The 22,820-nt window shown below is 38.0% G+C and overlaps 2 protein-coding genes across 2 annotated transcripts in view; both read left to right on the top strand.

Moving 5' to 3' along the window:
* The window catches only part of LOC134754970 (acid-sensing ion channel 2-like), an 87,439-nt gene that overhangs the window by 4,814 nt on the left and 59,805 nt on the right, over positions 1 to 22,820 (top strand). The window contains exons 4-5 of the mRNA XM_063691465.1: positions 240 to 370; positions 683 to 767. Of these exons, the coding sequence (XP_063547535.1) occupies positions 240 to 370; positions 683 to 767 (216 nt within the window). The remainder of the gene's footprint in view (positions 1 to 239; positions 371 to 682; positions 768 to 22,820) is intronic.
* Positions 18,478 to 21,998, top strand: LOC134754990 (uncharacterized). Its single transcript, XM_063691471.1, has 3 exons — positions 18,478 to 18,567; positions 18,875 to 19,616; positions 21,886 to 21,998. Exons 1-3 carry the CDS (start codon positions 18,478 to 18,480, stop codon positions 21,996 to 21,998), a joined length of 945 nt encoding a protein of 314 aa, XP_063547541.1.

The raw sequence follows: 22,820 nt of genomic DNA on the forward strand, positions 1-22,820 counted from the left end.
TCCATTAAAATACAATCACATTGCGCATCAGTCGGGTCACGTAACACTAATCCGATTAAATTATGTTATGATGATCTAGCGATTGAGAGTAGATTAAAAAGGAACACTGAATAAATTTACATAATTAACGTTGCGAGCCAACGAACTCCAAACGAAGGCTTATTGTAACCATAAAGTTAAATCTCGTTTGGCGTTCGTCGGCTGTTCGTTTGTTTAGTGTGGTGTTGGCGCACTATTAGATCTACAAGAGCTGCTCGGAGCTCCTGAGCGAGTGCGAGTTCAACGGCGTCGCGTTCCCGTGCTGCGCGCGCTTCCGCTCCGTCGACGCCGAGCGCGGACTCTGCTACTCCTTCAACACGCTCCAGCACAGGTGCGTAACGTGTTTCTACCTTATCGCACGATATCTACTGTACCTGATAACTGATAACATTGCTTATATTAGATACTCTTAATACGCAGTTAAACACTTTAGGCCCACTTGCACCATTTCACTAAACCGGCGTTAACCAGTTAAACCTGGAGTTACCATGGTTATATACTAATACAATTTGACCCTTGTTAACAGTTTAACCGGTTAACCCCGGGTTAGTGGGATGGTGCAAGTTGCGCTTAGTGACATGTTTTTTGAGATAATCACGTTACACACTTGACACAAGGTAATCAATCTTTTTTTTACTTGCAGAAATTCTACGCAAGAACCACTTATGACAGTAAATAGATCTACTGGACCAGGTCTATTATCCTTTCGTGTTCATCACGATACTGATGTAAGTCAAAATGTAGGTATTTACATTTAGCAGAACATCCTAAGAAAATTATGTCAACAGGTAGGAAAAAGTAAAATGACTATGAGTTGAGGAAAAGGTGACTTTTTAGGTGATACAAGATATATGTAGGTACAGGTACGCGATTTTACTCATTTATATGATCAACTTTTTCTATAGCAGCAACTCTGAAATCACAAAAAAAATATTCTGGTTTCCATACATCGTGTACCATCTCATGTCAAAATGTCGAATTGAATTTTAGTAGGTATGGGACACCAAAATTTATTATTTAATACAGTTGCTCAAAAAGTGCTACTTTACGTAGCTGTTTAGCGTGCGGAAAGTTGGTTTTTGCGAACTAGTGCTTTTCACTTTTCCATTTTTTTTTTTTTACTTGTTCCTATTCATAACTACTTATTGATGAGTGTTAATATTAGTTTCCTTTTAACGTCGTAATCAACATAAAAACCTATTGTTAATGTAAGAATACGAAAAATATACATATTTCATATATTATTATTTACCTCTTCATCATTATAACACGGTTATTTTTTAATATTGAATATTGAAAAACCGTTCTTAATAAGTTGTCTGAATGGAACGGAATAGCTATTATGGAAGGTAGAGGTAGGAATAGCTGCCGAAACGCCTGTCAAAGAAGAGGCGTTTTTTCTTACTGCAAGCATGTTTTAAGTTTCCAAAGGCAACATTCGATATTGTTTTTATTCCTTACTTGTTGTTTTTCTTATTTTTTTCGCAACTGAATTAAAAAACGTCATTCGATACACATGCGGAAATGTCATTCTTCACTCGTCCCAAGTCTTGCAGATATCTCGGTACTCGTGAAGTAATGACATACTTTCCGCACTAGCATCGAAATAGTTATTTACGATACAAGTGCGGAAAAGAGGAAATCCGAAACGAGTGGCGATAAATTAAAACACGACCGCAGGGAGTATTTTAAATCGACACGAGTTGCGAATTACCTATTCGCACGTGTATCGTACAACGTTTTACAGTACATATGGCCCTTTAAACTTTCGACATATGCACGAAAAGTGCTCTTTTACGCACTAGTGCGACCATATGTACTATAATGTACTATTTGCAATTTCAGTTTTGCTCTATATATTTTTTATCACGTACTAGACGTGCGCGCCGGTCTAAAAAAATCGTGCGGCGGCGCGCCACGAAAAAATCACCGGCGTGCGATTTTTCAACTTTGCAATATTAAGACGTATAATGAAAAACCACGCTTAAACAATAGAACTTTGTTAAGTAAACTGAAAAAATGACTATCACTTTTCTTGATAGAAATATTTTGTTTGCAACTTTTATAGTTGTCGTGCACAAAAATGAATCCTCCACTCAGCCGGGACCTTTTGGCTGTAAAAAGCAATACAGCAACCAAAAACACTCTTTCGCGTCGCTTGTTCGGCGCGAATTTTAAACTACCGGCGGCGGCGGCGGCGCGGCGCGGCGGCGCGCACGTCTATCACGTACAGGTCGCGTATATATATTTTTCTCAAAAATGGACGGCAAAGTCGACGTTGCCGGTTAAAAAGTAGGTCGCGAAGTGCGTTGTTTATGGTCAGTCAAAAAATTAAAAAGTTAAAAACATTGCAGTCTCGATTTCGGGACTGCAATGTTGCCTACAAATTCCATTATTTGTCGAGTTCCAAACTTTTTAAAAGTTAAAGTGGCCATATCAAATGAAGGCATAGGTCCATTAAACAGCCAAATAGATGATCAGTACTTATTATTATAATGTTGGTACCGCGACTATTTAGGTGTCTCAAATAGGTTCACGTATTTTCAGCAGAAAAATACACTTCCATTTTTAATTAAAAAAATAAAATGGCGGCAAAGCAAATCTTATCTTTTTTCTGTGAAAATATATACATAAGAACGTTGCTTCTGTAAAATATTTCTATTATATATATTTGCAATTATTGCGCCATTTTTGAGAAAAGCACTATATATGACTCGGTTGGAAGGCTACTTGCTGGCTTCGGATTCGATTAAACGGACTCCCAAGATCGTCCGTTTAAAACGAATCCTCAGCCAGCAAGTAGCTACTTCCGAGCCTCGACAATAATGTACTATTCTCAAAAATGGACGGCAAAGTCGACGTTGCCGGTTAAAAAGTAGGTCGCGAAGAGCGTAGTTTATGGTCCGTCAAAAAATTAAAAAGTTAAAAACATTGCAGTCTCGATTTCGGGACTGCAATGTTGCATACAAATTCCATTATTTGTCGAGTTCCAAACTTTTTAAAAGTTGAAGTGGCCATATCAAATGAAGGCATAGGTCCATTAAACAGCCAAACAGATGATCAGTACTTATTATTATAATGTTGGTACTGCGACTATTTAGGTGTCTCAAATAGGTTGGCGTATTTTCAGCAGAAAAATACACTTCTATTTTTAATTAAAAAAAATAAAAAGGCGGCAAAGCAAATCTTTTTACTTTTTTCTGTGAAAATATATACATAAGAGCGTTGCTTCTGTTAAATATTTATATTATATTTGTTATTATTGCGCCATTTTTGAGAAAAGCACTATATATGACTCGGCTGGAAGGCTACTTGCTGGCTTCGGATTCAATTAAACGGACTCCCAAGGTCGTCCGTTTAAAACGAATCCTCAGCCAGCAAGTAGCTACTTCCGAGCCTCGACAATAATGTACTATTTTTTTATTAATTTTTTTTCATCTGTATCTCCTAAACCGTGCGTCGTAGCGCAAAAATAATCAAATTTTTGTTCCTTCTCGATACTCCACGCACTGAATAACCTATCACGTTACGACATGAAACAATCATCATCATCATCATCATGTTTGTATTATTATTTCATTGCATGTTTGAGAAAAGCACTATGCATACCTCGGCGTGAAAAGGGGTTGGCGGCCTCATATCATAACTATCCGGCCGGCAACCTCTATTCGGCCGGCAACCCCTTACTTCACGGCCTCTGTAGTAATGTACTATTTCTCAAACATAGTCCAAAATGTATGCGTTAATGTCACGAAATGAAGACATGAAGTAGGGAGTTAGTATATGAAACGTACACTATTGTCCGCTGCGCTAACTTTTTAAATTTGCTCACTAAGATTAGACTGACAAAGGAAATATTACATACAGCCAACGACCACTCTCTCTGTAAGCATACTTGCGACATAAAAAAATAAAAACAAAATCTATGGTACTATATTTATAAGTGGTTAAACATGCTAAAAAAAACCCAAAAAAAAAGTTATGGGGCTGTATCTCCTAAACCATGCGTCGTAGCGCAAAAATAATAAAATGTTCGTTCCGCTCTAGCTGACCCTTAATTTTTATTTAAAAAAAAAACCAAACAAAAAAAAAACCAAACAAAAAAAAAAACTATATGGCTGCATCTCCTAAACCATGCGTCGTAGCGCAAAAAAAAAAAATTTCGTTCCCCTCTAGGTGACCCTAGAAAGAAAGAAAAAAACAAAACAAAAAAAAAACAAAAGAACAAAAAATATTTTTTTTTTCTTTTTATCTGTATCTCCTAAACCGTGTGTCGTAGCGCAAAAATAATCAAATTTTTGTTCCTCCTCGATACTCGACGCACTGAATAACCTATCACATTACGACATGAAACAATCATCATCATCATCATGTTTGTATTATTATTTCATTGCATGTTTGAGAAAAGCACTAGGTATACATACCTCGGCGTGAAAAGGGGTTGGCGGCCTCTTAACTATCCGTCCACACTACGTTCGGCCGTCTATCCTATTCGGCCGGCAACCCCTTACTTCACGGCCTCTGTAGTAATGTACTATTTGTATCGCGTAAATAATTACACCCGGTAATCCCGGTATGCTGCGTGGTGCGTGCGCTAACGAACTACATTATATTACCTAATACTCGTACATATGGGAAGAATAATGCTACGGGCTACGGCGTACCACCCGTACCCAAACTGAACACGTTGCAAACAGGGAAAAGTAAAAAACCGATTTTTTAACATGCAGATACGCCTGCGAGCGATACTCCAAATTTTATATTAAAGGAAAAAATGGAAAAAGTTACACTTCCACATAAGGGAAGGAATGGAAAGATTTGCAAGGTTCTGGTAGGCTTCCGTAGCTCAATTGGTTAAAAGCAACGCACGGATTGCGGAACTTGCGGGTAAAAAAACGGTCAAGTGCGAGTTCGTTTAATTCGCGCACCGAGGGTTCCGTACAAACTTTCAATTTTTCTCATGTAAATAGAATCACGAAACACTTTTGACCAGAAGTATACTAAGCGTAATTGTGTACAGCGCCATGAAAATGAAAATGAAATGAAAATGAAAATTGTTTCATTTCCTTGTAAGCTTAGTCTACAAATTGCCATCAGTGGTTGGGACTTCCTTTTAGGTGAATGAACCTGTATCAGGATGCCCCGCTCCTCTATAAATATAACAGTCTTTTTTATTTAGGAAATATTGTTGGTATACATGATGATGATGTTATTTATAAACTATTTATAATTTTAACTTATAGTTTAGGTTAACTTATACTTAAATACTGTGCTTGTGATGAAGGACACATGTGTGTGTGTGTGTGTGTGTGTGTGTGTGTGTGTGTGTGTGTGTGTGTGTGTGTGTGTGTGTGTGTGTGTGTGTGTGTGTGTGTGTGTGTGTGTGTGTGTGTGTGTGTGTGTGTGTGTGTGTGTGTGTGTGTGTGTGTGTGTGTGTGTGTGTGTGTGTGTGTGTGTGTGTGTGTGTGTGTGTGTGTGTGTGTGTGTGTGTGTGTGTGTGTGTGTGTGTGTGTGTGTGTGTGTGTGTGTGTGTGTGTGTGTGTGTGTGTGTGTGTGTGTGTGTGTGTGTGTGTGTGTGTGTGTGTGTGTGTGTGTGTGTGTGTGTGTGTGTGTGTGTGTGTGTGTGTGTGTGTGTGTGTGTGTGCGCGAGTGCACGCGTGTGTGGATTAGCGTATGTGTTCAGCCAATATATTTATGTATAGTTAATAATTTATGCGGTACAATAATGACTGTATCATCATAACTTAGTTGTTTCAGCCATTAAGACGTATAATGAAAAACCACGCTTAAACAATAGAACTTTGTTAAGTAAACTGAAAAAATGACTATCACTTTTCTTGATAGAAATATTTTGTTTGCAACTTTTATAGTTCTGCCGTGTCAGACGTATCTCTGCTATCTCAAAAAACATAGTTTTGAGTAAATCGACTTTAAAGTTTTTGGTGAGCGTGAAAACTAATAAACTCATATATTTCGTGAGTTTATTGAGTTAAGTCATTTTTAATATGTGTTTTGTGTTTCAATAGACGTGAAGAATAATATTTATTTACTTTTTTTTTGTAAAAGTACATAGTTTTTGAAATAAACGCATAAACATAGTTTGGCGTAACCACTGTTTCATACATTTGGTGGTTGCGCGTAACTATGTTAACTTAAAGTTAGACGAGTTCGTTGTATGAGCGCTCATACTATTTCGCGTGGCCACGGCTCGCGGGCTTATTGCGGTTTTCGTTTATCTAAAGTTAGAAGACTACATTGTATCAACTTCTAGTAAAACGTGTAACCAGGGCATGGGGAATATTGAGGTGGTCACGCGTAGTTCTTTTATCTTAAGTTGTAAGAGTTCGTTGTATTAGTGCTCCTAGTAAAACGCGTAACCAGACTACACAAGATAATCCATTTTATATTGTGCTAACTCACATTACATACAAGGAGCCCGATTTCCATCAGTCCTTACATCATTGGTTATAAAGTAGATCAATCGTATGGTGGAAAGAGCCTTATGTTTAATAGCGTTTGCATGTATTGCATGTATGCATGTATGTATGTATGTATGTATGTATGTATGTATGTATGTATGTATGTATGTATGTATGTATGTATGTATGTATGTATGTATGTATGTATGTATGTATGTATGTATGTATGTATGTATGTATGTATGTATGTATGTATGTATGTATGTATGTATGTATGTATGTATGTATGTATGTATGTATGTATGTATGTATGTATGTATGTATGTATGTATGTATGTATGTATGTATGTATGTATGTATGTATGTATGTATGTATGTATGTATGTATGTATGTGTGTGTGTGTGTGTGTGTGTGTGTGTGTTTGTTTGTATGTACTTTATTTAATATTTAATCCCAGTAAGTGTAAAAGGCGGAATTAACGGCAGAAGGTCAGTTACTCCAAAAATTTTAACCGCCTTAAAAAAAAGGTTCTCAGTTTGACCCGTATGTTTGTCCGAGATTATCTCGCGTTTGGCTGAACCGAGTTTGATGCGGTATTCAGAAAAATGTTTGTTACATTTTGGAGAAGGTTTAGTATACATAGATCTGAGCTGATGCTGAACCCTGGCTGTACCTAGTGGAACTCAGGTTTGGTGCAACATAGGCACACGCTGTTTTGGTCATCCAACACGTCTTAATGAGTAGTTGGGGGAGCAGTACCCAAGATAAAGCTGATGCTGAACCCTGGCTGTACCTAGTGGAACTCAGGTTTGGTGCAACGTAGACAAACGCTGCTTTGGTCATCCGACACGCCTTGATGAGCACTTGGGAGAGCAGTACCCAAGATAGAGCTGATGCTGAACCCCGGCTGTACCTAGTGGAACTCAGGTTTGGTGTAACATAGGCACACGCTGTTTTGGTCATCTAATACGTCTTAATGAGCAACTGGGAGAGCAGTACCCAAGATAAAGCTGATGCTGAACCCTGGTAGTACCTAGTGGAACTCAGGTTTGGTGCAACGTAGGCAAACGCTGTTTTGGTCATCCGACACGCCTTGATGAGCACTTGGGAGAGCAGTACCCAAGATAGAGCTGATGATGAACCCCGGCTGTACCTAGGTGAACTCAGGTTTTGGTTCAGGTTTGGTGTAAATTTATTGTGGGTATAAGAAGATATATAGTAAAAATATTAAGGTCAGTTACTCCAAAAAATTTATTTAGAATCAGAATCATTAACTATACGGTTCTATGTATTTCAAAATAAGACACTCCAGCGATCCAAATATATGTTTAAACTAATATTTTGCCTCTACTGACACTGGCTGACTGACATACATATTTAGAATATTGGAACATTTGGAACGACCGACATTTAAATTCAAAATTAGACATGACAATCACAAGACCAGTTGACGACTAGTTCATGACAGACAGCGGACGACGATAAACAGTTCAGTACCTATGTAGGTTATCTTAAGATTTAAAAAAAGGGAAATAGTTTAGTTTTTCACAGGGTTTTCAGCAATGATTACAAAGTGAGATTAGCTAAGATAATTAGTCGCACAACCTTTGTTTTCTGCCACATTTCTATCACTACACATTCGTAACAAGGCTTTACTTCGTAAAAAACTCATTTCAAAGACTAAATTATCATATTTTGAACAAACAACATAAAAAAACACCGGAACGCTAACTTAACCGGGTCAATATTACGTACGTAATGAAATGTAAATGTGACGTTTTCAATCAAAAGGTACCACATTGTCGCTTACCATAAGGACGAAAATTGCTTGTATCTTTATACGAAAAACCTGTCAGAATGTCCTTATGATAAGCGACAATGTGGTACCTTTTGCTTGAAAACGACACAAATAAACAAATACACGTGGCAAGGAGCGACGAGCCGCTCCCTCCGCCCCCCGCCTCACCGCGAGCCGCCTATCGCCGTACTACCTGCGTATGGTTACGCGAAACTATGATAACTCGAGATAGTAGATATCTAGTTTGCCGTAAAAAAACTGCGAAGAGTTACGCATAATTATTCTAACTTGAGTTAGAAGAGATACGCATAACTCAATGTCCAAAAATTCGAAAACATGAAATATCTCAGTAACTAAAGACATTTTTTGAAATTTTGTTTAGGTATTATATAAAGCATAGTGTCTAGTTTCATTTTGCACTGGTTAGGCGTATCTCTGCTATCTAAAGATAGCAGAGATACGTCTGACACGGCAGAGTTGTCGTGCACAAAAATGAATCCTCCACTCAGCCGGGACCTTTTGGCTGTAAAAAGCAATACAGCAACCAAAAACACTCTTTCGCGTCGCTTGTTCGGCGCGAATTTTAAACTACCGGCGGCGGCGGCGGCGCGGCGCGGCGGCGCGCACGTCTATCACGTACAGGTCGCGTATATATATTTTTCTCAAAAATGGACGGCAAAGTCGACGTTGCCGGTTAAAAAGTAGGTCGCGAAGTGCGTTGTTTATGGTCAGTCAAAAAATTAAAAAGTTAAAAACATTGCAGTCTCGATTTCGGGACTGCAATGTTGCCTACAAATTCCATTATTTGTCGAGTTCCAAACTTTTTAAAAGTTAAAGTGGCCATATCAAATGAAGGCATAGGTCCATTAAACAGCCAAATAGATGATCAGTACTTATTATTATAATGTTGGTACCGCGACTATTTAGGTGTCTCAAATAGGTTCACGTATTTTCAGCAGAAAAATACACTTCCATTTTAGGTTTAGGTTAACTTATACTTAAATACTGTGCTTGTGATGAAGGACACATGTATGTGTGTGTGTGTGTGTGTGTGTGTGTGTGTGTGTGTGTGTGTGTGTGTGTGTGTGTGTGTGTGTGTGTGTGTGTGTGTGTGTGTGTGTGTGTGTGTGTGTGTGTGTGTGTGTGTGTGTGTGTGTGTGTGTGTGTGTGTGTGTGTGTGTGTGTGTGTGTGTGTGTGTGTGTGTGTGTGTGTGTGTGTGTGTGTGTGTGTGTGTGCGAGTGCACGCGTGTGTGGATTAGCGTATGTGTTCAGCCAATATATTTATGTATAGTTAATAATTTATGCGGTACAATAATGACTGTATCATCATATGTTGATTGAGTCACCTTGAGCAGGCAACGTTGCCCTCTCTCCACCTCTAAAAATTTTGTTTTGGCAGCGCCACCCCAGACAGTAATACAGTAACTCATGACAGGTTGTGCCAATGTAATATAAAGTTGATTCAGTAGTTCCTTAGTAGTAATATATCTAAACATCTTGAAAATCCAGTTAAGTTTTCTTATTCTATTGTTTACATTTCAAATTCAAATTAAAATTCAAAATTGTTTATTGCATATCACATTACACATTATTAGGTGGGAGCTTATAAGTAGGTGGGTTAACATGTGACACCCTGCAAGGGCACAGCAATATACCTATATGTATAACTAACATGCATTTAAATTAACATTGTTAATCATGTTTATCGTTTAAAAATTCATTCACATTGTAATAACATTTGTTGACTAAAAATGTTTTTAAGTTTTTATTAAACATCGGCAGTTTTTCAATATTTTTTAGGGAGCTTGGTAGGAGGTTGTATATTTTAATTAGCATGTAGTGAGGGCTCGATGAGACTATTTTTAGTTTTGAGAGGGGTAATTGAAGTTTATTTAAGTTTCTATTGTTCCTTTTGATTTTTGGTGCTGTCGGAGTAAACAACTCCGTATGTTTCCTAACAAATTTGCATGATTCAAGGACGTACATTGACGGTAGAGTTAGTATTTGGAGTTTCTTGAAAAGAGGTCGGCAAGACTCCATTTGATCAGAATTTGTTATTATTCTGACACATCTCTTATGGAGAATGAAGATCTTATCCATGTCTACATGTCAGTACTATTACCCCATAAAACGAGACCGTAAGTCATTCTTGAATACGCGTATGCATAGTATACAGAAAGGGCAGTTTGGAAGTCGGTCGCCCGTTTGATGTGTTGTAGTGCGTATAAAAAGGAGGATGCTTTTTTGACAGTCTCTGGATGTGCGCTTTCCAATTCATGTTAGTGTCTAGATCGATACCCAGTACGGTAGCTGAATCAACAGATTCTAATGTATTATTGTAATTAAAAGTAATTGGCAATGCCGATTTTTGGTAGGGCTTAAATTGGATTCTTTTGGTTTTTTCTAGATTGAGTTGAAGATTATGAATATCCAACCAGCTTTCAATTTTTTTCATTGTTACAGTTCGTTTATTTTCAGCTTCATTTTTATCAGAACACGAGAACAACACCGAAACGTCATCTGCGAATAGTACGCATTGGTCCTCAATTGCATTTGGTAAGTCGTTTATATAGATTAAGAACAAAATACATCCCAAGATACACCTTGGGGGATCGAGCCTGTCTGGGTTACTCTATCGGATATGAAATGTTGTATTTGGCCAGTTTCGAAGTTTGTATGTTCTATTTGGACTAATTGAACACGGTAACAGAGGTAGGACTTGAACCATTTATGAGCCACTCCTCTGATTCCGGTATTGTACAATTTATCTAATAGGATGTCGTAGCTAACTCTATCGTAAGCTTTGCTCATGTCGAGCAGGATTTTCCAGTTGCATGTGCCATGAGAGGCGTTGGTCAAGTAGTACACCTAGATATTTAGTAAATTTTACTTTTTCCAGTTCGATGCATTCACAGGGGCAAGGATCATCCTGGGTACACATGTGTATCTTTAGTTTTAAGTTAACATTAGGTTGCGAACAGTCATATTTACTAAAACAAATATAATTAGTTTTGCTGGCATTTAGAGTAAGGAGGTTATTTCTAAGCCATACAGCCACTCTGCGGAGGCCAGATTGTGCACTTCTGAACACTGACTCCTAGGATTCTCCATCGAACACTATAGCTGTGTCATCAGCATAAGAGCTGATGTGCCCACGTTGTAGTTTGAGATTCGTGTCATTGATATATATATAAGAAACAACGTGGGCCCTAGAACGCTTCCCTGGGGGACACCATAAGTTATATCTGTTTCGTTACTTATGTAGTATACTATTTTCACTCTTTGCGTATGCCCCTGCAAGTAGTCACTCAGCAATTGGAGAGGCAGACCCCTTATGCCAATTCGTTCCATTTTTTGTGTAAGAGTGGAGAGAGAGACCGTATCAAACGCCTTTTTTAGATCTAAAAATATAGCGAGGCATTTCTTACCTTTATCAATTTTGTCGGTAACTAAGGATATTAGGGATAGTATAGCATCTTCTGTGGATCTGGACTGCCGAAAACCAAATTGGTTTTCGGAATGTACATTCAATTTATTAAGGTATGATACAAGACGATTATTTATTAATTTTTCTATTACTTTAGTGATGGCAGTCAACACGGAAATAGGTCGATAATTGCTTACATCATTTCTCTCTCCACTCTTATACACCGGTGTCACAATCGATTGTTTCAGTGGGGCGGGTGGGGGCTGGGGGCAGTGTATTTCCTGGGGGTCAGTGTTCAGGAAAACAAGTGAGGAGGAGGTACAGTCGGGCAAGTTGTTTCCGGCATGAGCATTTACATATCGATTATTTGAAGTACTTAGGATTTCTTCGGCCAGTGTTTTGCCAACCCCAGAAAAATAATTATTTACATAGTTAACAGAGGAAGTTGGAGATTGTTTAGTTTTTAGTAGGTCAGTATTTTTTGTTTTGTCAGATTTGTAGTGAGTTATCCTTTTTATTGTCTGCCAGAGCATTTTAGAGTTTTTAGATGATTTAGCCAGCTGTTCTTTATCATATTTGCGCCTGATTTTTTTTATTAGATCATTACAATTATTGCGGTATCGTTTGTAGGTGATTTTGGGAACTTCATTATGAGGTTCCCGTCGCGATTTGAGTTGTAGTTTGTTACGGTTCCATCGGCAAATTGGCTAACTAATTTGCGTGACCTATATGTATGTTGGTTTTTCAGCGATAATTCCTTATCATGTGAAGAGACTTCAACAATTTTTATTTTATTTGAAAGAAGGTGTTTTTAGTGTAATCTCATAGACATTTCAAGAACGCAAATGGGTTAAAATTGCAAATTAAATTAGAAAATGTTTTATGATAATTAAAAAAAAGTTTTCAAGATAGAGGTGTGATTATATTTTTCCTGTAATATTTATGATAATGTTATTATTATGTAAAAAAAAAAAAATTTTTTGTTCGTAAACTTCGGAGATAAGGGGGGGGGGGATGCAATTTTTATTTTATTTGAAAGAAGGTGTTTTTAGTGTTATCTCATAGACATTTCAAGTACGCAAATGGGTTAAAATTGCAAATTAAATTATAAAATGTTTTATGATAATTAAAAAAAAAGTTTTCAAGGTAGAGGTGTGATTATATTTTTCCTGTAATATTTGTGATAATGTTATTATTATGTAAAAACAAATATAATTTTTTGTTCGTAAACTTCGGAGATAAGGGGGGGGGGGGGGATGGTATTTATTTTACATTTTCCTTTATAATTCCATTTTTTATTTCTATGAAAAACGAATAAAAAATTGTTTTGTTATGTTCAATACGAGCTCTTTCAAATGATATCCCACTCGACCTAGTAACTAGACTTTGAAATTTTGTCCCCTTTTTATATTGGCCATTTTTCATAATTAATAAAAATATAATTGTAATTTATTTAAATAGTAGGTAGGTACAAGATATATACAGTGGTACTACGTAAACGAAATTAATAACTAAAATAGGCCCTAGAGGCATTGTACCAAGGATGCTGGCGGCATTTCCTCGCTGTATCGCAATGCTGATACGTTGTGCGAGGAAGCCGTCAGCTCTTCGGTCACCAGTTAAAAAATTAAAAATTAAAAAATTAAAATTATTTATTTTCGTAAAATATACAGGTGTAGGGGATAGTGCTGCCCGGTAAGCAAAATTTGCCTGTGTAGGGCAACACCGCTCTTCCTTAATTAACAGATTGTTACACGAAACATTTTTTTAAGTACTAGTTTAAGTAATATAAACATGTATACAATTAAAAGTTTATATATAGGTATAACATTTGTTTAAAGAACTAAGTGAATAACTGGGTTGTTAGACATGCAGTAATAAAAAAGGAATTAGAGGAATTAAAAAAGGAGTAAAGGAGCCAGTAATCGTGTGTGTGTGTGTGTGTGTGTGTGTGTGTGTGTGTGTGTGTGTGTGTGTGTGTGTGTGTGTGTGTGTGTGTGTGTGTGTGTGTGTGTGTGTGTGTGTGTGTGTGTGTGTGTGTGTGTGTGTGGGTGTGTGTGTGTGTGTGTGTGTGCGCGCGCGTATGTATGTATGTATTTAGTAAGTTGATGTGTGAATCTCTAGTAACATATAGTATTTTGTATTTTATTTTTGTAAGTCTTCTATTTCCTCGTAGCTTTTTGATTTTAACCATTTTGTAATTGTTGATTTGCAATCGTAGTAAAGTTTTGGGTAAATGTTTAGGCACCAGTTACGTCAGCCAGACGCTTCGCGATTTTTGCAAACAACTTGTGCGCGCTGGGACCCGTGGACCTAGAGTTTCAACTCCAAATGGAACGAAATGATACTCTCTACCGAGGCTCTTATATTTATTATGTTTTAAAATTTCGGCGCTTTCCGCCGCTGCGCCAACTTTTACATTAGTCCGTTGGAGGTGGGACGATGCCAGTGTGTCTACGCAGGTAGCATCCCACACCAACATCCGTCCCAAGCTCCAAGGAACCAAAAGGACACCCCATCGGGCCTCTTGCCATCATCCCTGATAATGCCAGTCGGCTCAAGAAGAGCAGGTACATTGATGGTGGCAAGAGCCCGACGGATTATGTCATAAAAATTAAATAGAAAAATTACACTTCCAATGTGTTTGGGTTAGCGTTGTTCATAACTATTCCAAATTTGAAATCGATAGCTTCAGTAGTTCTCGAGATATTTAGCAATGTGAGATAGAGTCGCACCATAAGGGTTCCTTTTGAACCTCTTTGGTACGGAACCCTAAAAAGGCTGAATCCAAGGACTTAGGACAAGGAGTATTCCAGCATTCGGTACGCTTGCTGTGACTAATATTTGCGAGGCGTATTCAGGTTTAACTAATACGATACGTAGGTACTAACATGATATTAGGCTTAGGATACAACTCTCACACTAATACGTATGTTTATTACGAGGGAAATATGTACATACAGACATTGACAAATATGCAAAAAAATTGCAAATACGCGTCATGTGCAATATTGTTGTATTGGTTGTCAATAGAATGAACAACGGCGCCGCACTAGTATTACAAATGATTGAAATGATTTAGGTCAATCGGACAGTGAAACTGGGGTACGAGAAACTAAAAACTGATTTACGGTAAAGTTGTGAGTGTGTATTGATAATGATAAATAAGGAGTTACATTAGAGGAGTTACATAGACCAGACTAGGCATAAATTATTACTTTATTACCAACCTGCTTACCTAAGTAGTACTTTCTTTTTGTGCCGTATTTTCTATATTGTGTATTTTGTAAGTGAAAAATAATTTGCATGAACTATGTTTGCCATATTTCTTGCCTGAAACACAGCGAAAGTACTCTCTGTGTTTCGCTACTCTGCCCAGAGTGGTAGCGTCCGCAATACCGGTCCAACTCTTTATATTATCACACCATGATGTTCAGGGTCTTCCTCTACCTCTGTTTCCATTAATTTTTCCCTCAATAATGTTTTTAGTAATGCATATTTGGTGTTCCTGTAGATATGTCCAAAATATGCTGTTTTTATTTTGATTGTTAATGCGACTTCCTTTGTCTTTTTCATTTTGTCTAATACTATTTTATTTAATATTGTCTTCGGTTACCGCGATAGTTACTCATGAAATAAAACTATGAAAACGGATTATATCGCGTATATAAATTATAAATTAAATTAAATTGTGTTGTGTTGTATTATAAATTCAATATACGCGATATAATCCGTTTTCATAGTACTATTTTATTTGATATTTTATATATCTACCCACGCTTTCTTAGCATTCTCCTGTATATCCACATTTCAAAGGCATTTAATTTGTTGATTACGGATTTATTTAGTGTCCATGCCTCTACTCCATACATCAGAATTGGCAATACAAAACATTTAACTAGTCTCCATCTTAGGTTTAAATTTATATCTTTATTTGTATATAATTTGTTCATTTTTATGAAGGCACTCCGGGCCATTTCTATTCTTATGTGGATCTCCATTTCTGGGACCCATTTTTCATTGAGCCAGCATCCCAAGTATTTATATTTGATCACCCTTTCCACTTTGCCATTTATATTCAGGGGTTCATCATTTTCATGTTTTTTACTAATTATCATATATTTAGTCTTAGATATATTAATTTGTAATCCGTATTGTTGAAATTTTGAATTTAGTAGTGTTAATAAATAACTAAGCTCGTTCATAATATTAAGCACTGCACAGGTAGGGTGGAAGAGATGATCCTACCTGCCCCCCATCCGCATTGGTCGCCGCCCAACTATGTTGCTTGGCTTAACAGAGTTCACCCGGCGTTTCTGCCTTCGGGAAGGTGCGGATTTGGAGTTGAGTTGCAGAGGGTAGAGTGTTCTCTTCTGAACACTTATGAGACCCATACAACCCCTTCGAACCCCGCGTTTAATTAAGTTTTTAAATTTTACCTCCGACGTTTCGAGGACGGCGGTGTCCCCTTGGTCTCAGAGAAGAGCCCGTCGTTCTGACAACGCCGTCAGAACGTTGCGTTGGAACTCGGAGGTTTAAAAAAACTTAATTATACTATACGCGATTAGGGAAGTTCCGTTTGATAATTATTAAAAATCGTGAAATAAAACGGGTGATAAAAAATAAAGTCCTAAAAAGCTAAAAAAGAATAAATAAATAAATAAAAACAAAAATAATTGAGTCCCGTGATTTGAACTGAGACTTATACGCAATGGCTAAAGCCACAAGACTATTTGAACATAGTTGATCCGGGAGAAAAATGCCTTCTTATTTATAGTACAATCGGATTAAGTCTAACCTCGAAATCCTTCCAAAGTTATGAAATTTGGTATGTATGTTAATTAAAGGTCTATTTTTCATGTCCACACTCTTTTACATTTGGGGACCTCAAGGAATCGCAGCCATCTTGGAAAATGTGTACCATCATGGAGAAACTTGCGTTTTATTCTAAATCTACGTTCTCTGTGAAAATATGGTGTAAGGCAACATTAAAGCTTATTAAATTCTGCACAAAAAAGTCCTAGATATCTTTGCGGAAAAAATACATCTTGTTATAGAAAATAATAGCTGAATCCAGATTTAGCGCTTATACCCTTTCAGGGGATATTCTCTTAATAGGAAACTTGTAGGAATATGAATTCGACTTTTGTCTATACATTTGTACACGTTATACCCCAATATCAACATTTTACTTGACTGCGACTTAAACAGAAAGTATGGTTATGGGTTTAATTACTGATAATCAGTACACCCTGTAGCTCAGGATACTGGACGGATTTTTTAAAATGACGTATCGATAGATTCCTCTTACCCTTCACAACCTGTTTATACTTGTTTTATTAAAGAAAAATCAATACAGTCGCCTTGAGAGGATGCCGAATATTAAATCATATTTTTACTTCTAGCGCCTAATCTATTGAGTAGATTTCAATGAAATAGACATCAGTAGATCCATAATTGGTACACGAGTGCTATACAATACAAATTTACTACAATAAATGCAGGAAAAATATTTAGGACTTAAAAATGTGACTGCAAAAACAGTTGTGTTGTGTTTATATGCCAACCGATGTGACATACAATCTGCCGGAGTACATAGACTGCCTTGTTGAGTTGAAAGCAATGATTGAAAACAGTGACGTAGAAACCGCATACATTTTAGGTGATTTTAATGCTCATCCGGGTGAGACGTTTGGCGTTGAAATAATAAACTTTTGCGCTGAAAATAATCTGGAATGTGCGGATATAACTACGTTAGGCCCCACGTCGAATACCTATACCTACGTCAGCGAGGCGCACGGCTGCCGGCGCTGGCTTGACCACTGCCTAGTTACGCAATCCGCTTGGGACACTATTTTAAAGATAAGTGTGATTTATGACATCTTTTGTTTTGATCATTATCCATTATGTATTGAATGCCATTTTGAGCTTGTTTGGCCTAAACGTGTAATTAATAATAATGAATATAATAAAGTAATTTGGGGTGACAGGGACGGGAGAAAAATAGATAAATATTATGAAATATGTAATGATAAATTAAATTTAATTAATTTTCAAGATTTTGACATTTGTGTAATACAAATTGTAGTAATATTAGTCATCGACATTTAATTTATTGTTTATATAGAGATATAGTTATTATTTTATCAGACGCTGCAGTGCAAAGTTGTCATCAAGCCTGTGGGCGTAATAGGAAGGGTAAAAAAGTCGTGGGCTGGAATAAACATGTCTGGGACGCGCACGGTCAGGCTAGGATGCACTTTCAGGAGTGGGTCAACTTTAATAAGCCTATGTCGGGAATAATTTACGAAAGTATGTGCGCAAGTCGTAAAATATTTAAAACAAGTTGAAATGGTGCCAGAATCATCAAGAGCAAATTAAGTTAGATATCTTAGCGTCGCATCATAGCTCTAAAAACTTCAAACAATTTTGGAAGGCCGTTAAGAAACTGGATGGTCAGCCTGATGTGCCCGTGAGCGTCGGAGATGTGAGTGAGCCGGAATCCATTGCTAATATGTTTGTTGGCCATTTTAAAATAGATTCTCCATTGGGCCCAGTACAGCGCAACAAAGGGTTGATGACGGGGCCTGTCGTGAGTCGGACCTTGTTCGTTTTACCTCTGAACAGGTCAAGCATGTGATCACAAAAATGACCAGAGAAAAGTCACTGGGTCACGACGGGCTCAGTATAGAACACTTACAGTTTGCGGGCAATAAGCTATATGCAGTTCTGCCTAAATTTTATTCTTTGTGCATGTCTCACTCATTCCATCCCCATGACCTAATGAAGACCATGGTTGTGCCTATTCTCAAAGATAAAACTGGCGATGTTTCTAGTAAGTCCAACTATCGGCCCATCTCGCTCGCTGCTGTGCTGGCTAAGGTACTGGATAGCCTACTGGACGCACAACTTGGGAAGTATTTAAACTTACACTATGCGCAGTTCGGGTTTCGCCCGGGTCTATCCACGGAAAGTGCCATCTTAAACCTAAAACACACGGTACAGTACTACACTGAGCGTCACACACACCTATATACGCATGTTTCCTGGATTTATCCAGGGCATTTGATCTTGTGTCCTTTGGAACAAGTTAAGGGAGCAAAAAGTACCGGCGGAGCTACTCCGAATATTTCAATATTGGTACCTTAACCAGAACAATAGCGTCAGATGGGCGTGTAGTTTTTCTCAGTCGTACAGGTTGGAGTGTGGGGTGAGGCAGGGGGGTATAACCTCCCCCAAGCTCTTCAACCTGTACGTTAACGACCTGATCGAGGGGTTGAGCAGCACTCCAGTGGGATGCAGAGTTGATGATGTTAGTATCAACAACATCAGCTACGCAGACGATATGGTGCTGCTCAGTCCAACGGTCAGGGCATTGAGAAAACTACTAAGCATATGTGAAGAGTACGTAAGTAAACATGGCTTACGGTATAACGCTAAGAAAAGCGAATATATGGTATTTAAGGCCGTCGGGGGCAAGCTACCGGAAAGTGTACCTGACATAAAACTTAATAATAATATACTCGAGCGCGTGTACACATTTACGTATCTTGGACACTATGTCACCGACGACCTTAAAGACCAATTAGATATAGAAAGGGAGCGTAGGGCACTGGCAGTCCGATGCAACATACAAATAAGGAGGTTTGCACGATGTAGCCAACAGGTAAAAGTAACGTTATTTAAAGCCTATTGTCAGGTGTTCTACACGTGCAGCCTCTGGACTAGTTATACGCAGAAGACCATCAGTTCCCTGCGCGTCCAATATAATAATGGTTTCAGGATGTTGTTGGGGCTGTCCCGTTTCTGCAGCGCATCGGGCATGTTTGCGCAAGCTCACACGGATGACTACTATGCCATAATACGCAAGAGAATTGCCTCGTTGCTCTGCAGAGTGCGGGCCAGCTCCAACCCCATCCTGACCACTGTTGCGGGCCGATACGACTCAACTATAATGCGGCATTTTGAATGTGTCAAAACCGCTATTAGGTGATAGTTGTAAGAATTTTATTGCTGTCTGTTTTTGTTTTGTCGCTTTCTGTTTTTTGTTCCACTAACACTTAGTTTTTAATCTTAATTGTTACTAACCATTATGGGCCAGTGTTGTCTTAAATAAATAAATTGAAATTGAAATATAAATACACACACTCAAACTGACTCAGATCAATCTCTCCAAACTAAGCAAAGCGTGAAAGTTCCTCGAAAATCCTGGTTTTTTTTTATTCATATTGAAAATAGAAAATTTCAATCTACCTATAAAAATGTACTAAATTTTCTAATTAATCCACTATGTCACCACACCAGCTTAGGTATATACGTCTCACTGCTGGTCACATACCTTTTCTTATCACGATCGGTAATAGCTGCTTAAAAATCGTTAATAACTTCACAGCCATTAGCAACAATCGACTCAGTAACTTTAAAAAATATTTTTTACATCATAATACTTTATTCAGGTACAGGTAACTTAGTAATTACCTTTTATAAACATAATATTAGCATATAAAAATGGAAAAGTATATTTGAGGGCATCCTGTATACTTAAAAACTATGGTCGATTATAAAATTGCCTTAAGGGGGTCGTTAATACCTGCAGTTACCTTAATATTCGGCATCCTCTCAAGGCGGCTGTACTGATTTTTCTTTAATAAAATAAGTGTAAACAGGTTGTGAAGGGCAAGAGGAATCTACCGATACGTCATTTTAAAAAATCCGTCCAATATCCTGAGCTACAGGGTGTACTGATTATCAGTAATTAAACCCAGAACCCTACTTTCTGTTTAAGTCGCAGTCGAGTAAAATGTTGATATTGGGGTATAACGTGTACAAATGTATAGATAAAAGTGGAATTCATATTCCTACAAGTTTCCTATTAAGAGAATATCCCCTGAAGGGGTATAAGCGCTAAATCTGGATTCAGCTATTATTTTCTATAATAAGATGTATTTTTTCCGCAAAGATATCTAGGATTTTTTGTGTAGAATTTAATAAGCTTTAATGTTGCCTTACACCATATTTTCATAGAGAACGTATATTTAGAGTACAACGCAAATTTCTTCAGGATGGTACACATTTTCCAAGATGGCTGCGACTCCTCGAGGTCCCCAAATGTGAAATAGTGTGGACTCGAAAAAGAGACCTTTAATTAACATACATACAAAATTTCATATCTTTGGAAGGATTTAGAGGTTAGACCTAATCCGATTGTACTATTAAGTAACCCATTACTGTCAAAAATATCAAGTTTGAAATGTTTGAAATAGAATTTCAAATTTACATTATTATGACTTTATTTGATTGAAATACATCAAACACCCAGTAGTCAGCCTGTGGCTGACCAGTGGACATTGAGATCGCGGAGCTCAGAAGCCACTAATCAGCCGTTAAAATGGGATGGCGGGGCACTGGGTACTTAACGGCTGTCTATTGGTACACAGAAGGCTGATTACTGGCCCTTTCATCATATTTAATGAAATATTTCAAAAAGCAAAATTTTATTAGATACATTTTATTGTTTACAAAAATTTAACTATATATATATAACATCATTGAACATTAAAAACTTTAATACCTAATTTTTATTGGTCAATTAGTAAGCAAACAAAACGATCTTGAACATAGAAATCTCGTAAAATTAAATTACTTAGTAAGTAGGTATTACAACGCGATTGCCTCGGAATACTATATTTTTTATCACATGAAGCTCCTCCTTAATACCCCAGTAAGGCTTAGCCTCACTTTCTAGGACATTTTTAGTATGCGGCCAGCTTTTTAAGCAGTATTGCCTAACGTTCGAGAGCCCTAGTTCTTTATCCGTTTCCTCTTTGATCTTCTTCAACTTGTCAGCGCTAAAGTTAACGCTGTCGTAGAGAGCATTAACGTGAACATCAATGTCGTTGCCCGTTTTGTCGTCGCACGTGTCGTCACCGTCAGTAGGGGCGCGCGATAGTGTGTCGGCGACATACATTAGTCTCCCGGGAACGTATTTTATCTCTATAGAGTATTTTTGTAGCCTCAGTAGCATTCTTTGCAGTCTTACGGGCGTATCATTGAGTGCCTTTCTGAATATAGCCTCTAGTGGTTTATGGTAGCTTTCCACTAATACACTTTTGTGGCCATAAATAAATTGGTGGAATTTTTGGCAACCAAACAGAATCGCCAATAATTCTTTTTCAATTTGCGCCCAACGCGTTTCGGCAGGCGTTTGCGTGCGGGCGGCAAAGGCGACCGGCTGCCCGCCCTGCAGCAAGCACGCGCCCAGCCCTCGCGAACTCGCATCTACCGACACCACTACCCCCTCCCCGGGGTCATAGTATTGTAGCGTTGGCGCCTCCATTAAACATTTTTTAACTCTCTCAAATGCGCTGGTATGAATTTCATACCACTGAAATTCGGTATCTCTCTTAAGCAGTCCTCTCAATGGCTCGACAAGCTCTGCATAGTTTGGTAAAAATCTCGACACATAATTCGTCATCCCGAGAAACCTCTCCAACTCCTTCCTGCAACTAGGAGGAGGCATGTCCCTGATAGCCTTCACGCGGTCGCCGTCGGGACGCATACCCTTAGAGTTAAACACGTGACCTAAATATTTCACTTCTTCTACGCCTAAAACACATTTCTCTCTGTTGAACCTAACTCCATTGTGTAAGCTCGCGCTGTAACACGGCCTCCAACCTCGAATCATGCTCTTCCTTTGTTCTCCCGTACACGAGTAAATCATCGATGAAACATTCCACTCCCTCCATTGAAAATATCTTAATCATTGCATTATGGAATACCTCCGATGCCGAACAGATGTCAAAAGGTAAACGTAAAAATTTCCATCTTCCAAATGGTGTGGCAAAAGTACAAAGCTTTGCACTAAAATCATCAAGAGCGATCATGTAAAAACCCTTACTAGCATCCAAATGTGAAAAATACTTAGCTCCTGATAGATTTGCTGTGACCTCGTCTAGTGTGGGAAGTTGAAAATGACTACGCTTGATTGCCTTATTCAAATTTTGAGGATCTATACACAATCGCAATTTGCCGTCCGGTTTTTCAACAAGAACAATACTCGACACCCAGTCGGTAGGTTCCTCCACTGGTTCAATAATGCCTAGCTCCTGCAGACGATCCAGTTCCTCTCGCAATCG

This window comes from Cydia strobilella, chromosome Z (assembly GCF_947568885.1).
Source record: "Cydia strobilella chromosome Z, ilCydStro3.1, whole genome shotgun sequence".
In the NCBI taxonomy this organism is placed as follows: domain Eukaryota; kingdom Metazoa; phylum Arthropoda; class Insecta; order Lepidoptera; family Tortricidae; genus Cydia; species Cydia strobilella.